Raw genomic sequence first — 2,952 nt, forward strand, 5'->3', positions numbered from 1 at the left:
AGAAATATTTTACCCCAAGTTTAGCTTAGGAAGGTAAAAATGAAACATCTTTTTAAAAATAATAATTCATTATTGTGAAAACTATACTTTTGTAAATATTTTTATCAGTTATTTTAACATCATTTGTGTTTCTTGTTTTACTAAAATATTTTAATATTTAATACATCAAATCAATTGCTTATGGTATTGACTTCATATAAATGGAGGTTGTATGATTATTACTAAAACATTTTACTAGAGCCTTTATAAAAACCAAATTCTTATCTCAAGACCAGTTTCTGAAAGAATGAAACATGCCCATCTGATTAGCTGTCACGAGTTAAACCTGAATTTTTGTTGCTGTTGTTACACAAGACTTTTTTTTTTTCTGGAAAACAATTTTACATTCATTTCCAATTTGTTTACTAGCACAGAATTTAAGTCTGTCAAAGTTACATTTAGTAACTTCTCCAGTCTCTAGATATAAACACTGGAAAATGTCTCCCTGGACCTCCCCTGCCCCACCGCGCACGCCCTCAGCCACTAAGAGCGAGGGGGCGCAGCGACGGCCTGCTCGCGCCTGCTCAGGGGAGAAAGCGCCGTGCTTCGCGCTTGACCCCACCAAGGCGCGAGTGCTCTACGATGCCAAAATTGTCGATGTTTTTGTTGGGAAAGACGAAAAAGGCAGAAAGATCCCAGAATATCTGATCCATTTTAATGGCTGGAACAGAAGTTGGGATAGATGAGCCGCAGAGGATCGTGTCCGTGACGCTGATGAAAATCGGCGATTACAGCGGAAATTGGCCCAAAAGGCTGTAGCTCGCCTGAGAAGCACAGGAAGAAAGAGGAAGCGCGGCAGATTGCCTGGGGTAGACTCTGTCTTAAAAAGCCTCCTCCCTGCTGACGAGAAAGATGAAAACGAAGAAAACTCAATAAACAGTTCCTCTGACAGTGAAGAAAAGGACAGAGAAATAAGAGAAGAAAAAGATATTGAAGAAAGTCGGAAGTGAAGGAAGGACCAGGGCTGCATGCAAAAAAGGAAATGGAAGAAAGAACAGTAACTATAGAAATCCCTGAAGTTCTGAAGAAGAAGCTTGAGGATGATTGTTACTATATCAACAGGAAAACGGTTAGTGAAAGTTCCGTGCCAGACCAACATCATAACTATTTTGGAATCTTATATGAAGCATTTTGCTATCAATGCAGCCTTTTCAGCCAATGAGAGGCCGCGTCACTATCATGCTATGCCACACTCCAACATGAATGTGCGTTATATCCCAGCAGAAAAGAACGTTGACCTTTGTAAGGAGATGGTGGATGGATTAATAACCTTTGATTACACTCTCCCATTGGTTTTGCTCTATCCATACGAACAAGTTCAGTATAAAAAGGTGACTTCATCCAAATTGTTTCTTCGGATTACAGAAAGTACCACAAACAATAATAGGAACCAGGAGGAGCTCTCTCCAAGTCCACCTTTGTTGAATCCATCCACACCACAGTCCACAGAGACTCAGCCAACCTCAGGCAAACCAACCACTCCCAAAAGGCGCAAAGCCGAGCCGGAAGCCTTACCGTCTCTGAGGCGGTCCACACGCCACTCTGCCAATTGCGATCGGCTGTCCGAGAGCAGCGCCTCGCCTCAGCCCAAGTGCCGGCAGCAGGACATGTCCGCTAGCATGCCCAAGCTGTTCCTGTACCTGGAAGAGAAGACATCTGTTCATAGCAGATCATCCTCGCCTGTTCCTCTGACCCCTAGCAAGGAAGGGAGTGCAGTGTTTGCTGGCTTTGAAGGCAGAAGAACCAAAGAAATAAATGAGGTCCTCTCCTGGAAACTTGTACCTGATAGTTATCCTCCAGGTGACCAACCACCTCCACCCTCTTACATTTATGGGGCGCAACACTTGCTGCGTTTGTTTGTGAAACTTCCTGAAACCCTTGGAAAGATGTCCTTTTCTGAGAAGAACCTGAAGGCTTTACTGAAGCACTTTGATCTCTTTCTGAGGTTTTTAGCAGAGGACCGTGATGACTTCTTCCCAGAGTCTGCCTATGTTGCTGCCTGTGAAGTGCACTACAGCACGAAGAACCCCAGGGCGATTTATTAACGTTTTGATGGTCCTAGAAGAACAGCTTCTTTATCTATCTCTTGGTTCCCAGTGAAGAAGTACGGAGTCGGTGGACCTTCTTTACACAGAAAGCAAATGTGACACCCTGGGGGGCTCTGGCAGACGCGGGTCTATCTGTTTGAGTTGCTTATCTACTGTAGTTATTTCTGTTAAGGATTACCTCCTGGGTGCCTCGATGGTCTCCAACATCTAACCCTTGCCACCATACACGTGATCTGTGATGGCAGGAAAACAGCAGCTATGTTCACAATGAATCTTTCATAAACATGTGCTTAGGTTGGGCTGTTTCAGTAGACAAAGGTACTTGTTAGCAGTGACCATGTCTTTTAGTTATTTGTGAGCATTAAACAAAATCGTCTTGCAAACTGTTTTCATTCTTGTGATGAGGCTGAGCAACTCTGTCCCACAAATTTTTAGTTTTGCTTGGATACTTCAAAATAGTTCCCGAATATTTTAAAGGGAATTGATATTGCTGGCAAAAGAAAATTTGCAGCTGTACATTTGCTTGTTACAGTTCTTTTTCCATAAAGGCTTGTTTTTGGTGATCTAAATAAAGCTTTGCCTGAATGTCGGATTTTGTAGCTACACTTGATTGTGTAATATTATGGTTCCTTTTCTGTAAAATGTTATTTTTGGCCATTTCAAATAAGTCATTGCCCATCTTATTGGAAAGAAAAAAAAAAAGAAAATGTCTGATTAGAGAATTAAAAAATTACTAAAGCTGCACTCTACAAATCTATAATATTATGCTTGCAAATAAATTAGAAATGAATATAAAATTGTTTTCAAGGGGGAAAAACAAAGCAATTATACACTTTGTTTAATATAAATAGGACAGAATTTTACC

At 41.3% G+C, this 2,952-nt stretch overlaps 1 protein-coding gene across 1 annotated transcript; it reads left to right on the forward strand.

Annotated features, from left to right (window-relative positions):
• The first annotated feature begins 578 nt into the window (after positions 1 to 578).
• On the forward strand, positions 579 to 2,676 carry LOC120854548 (male-specific lethal 3 homolog). Its single transcript, XM_040228656.1, is given in 2 exon segments — positions 579 to 1,101; positions 1,103 to 2,676. Coding segments are annotated over 2 exon segments (1,062 nt in total). The 5' UTR covers positions 579 to 1,021; the 3' UTR covers positions 2,085 to 2,676.
• The last annotated feature ends 276 nt before the right edge of the window (positions 2,677 to 2,952 follow it).

Source organism: Oryx dammah, unplaced genomic scaffold (genome assembly GCF_014754425.2).
Source record: "Oryx dammah isolate SB20612 unplaced genomic scaffold, SCBI_Odam_1.1 HiC_scaffold_27, whole genome shotgun sequence".
NCBI classification, from domain to species: domain Eukaryota; kingdom Metazoa; phylum Chordata; class Mammalia; order Artiodactyla; family Bovidae; genus Oryx; species Oryx dammah.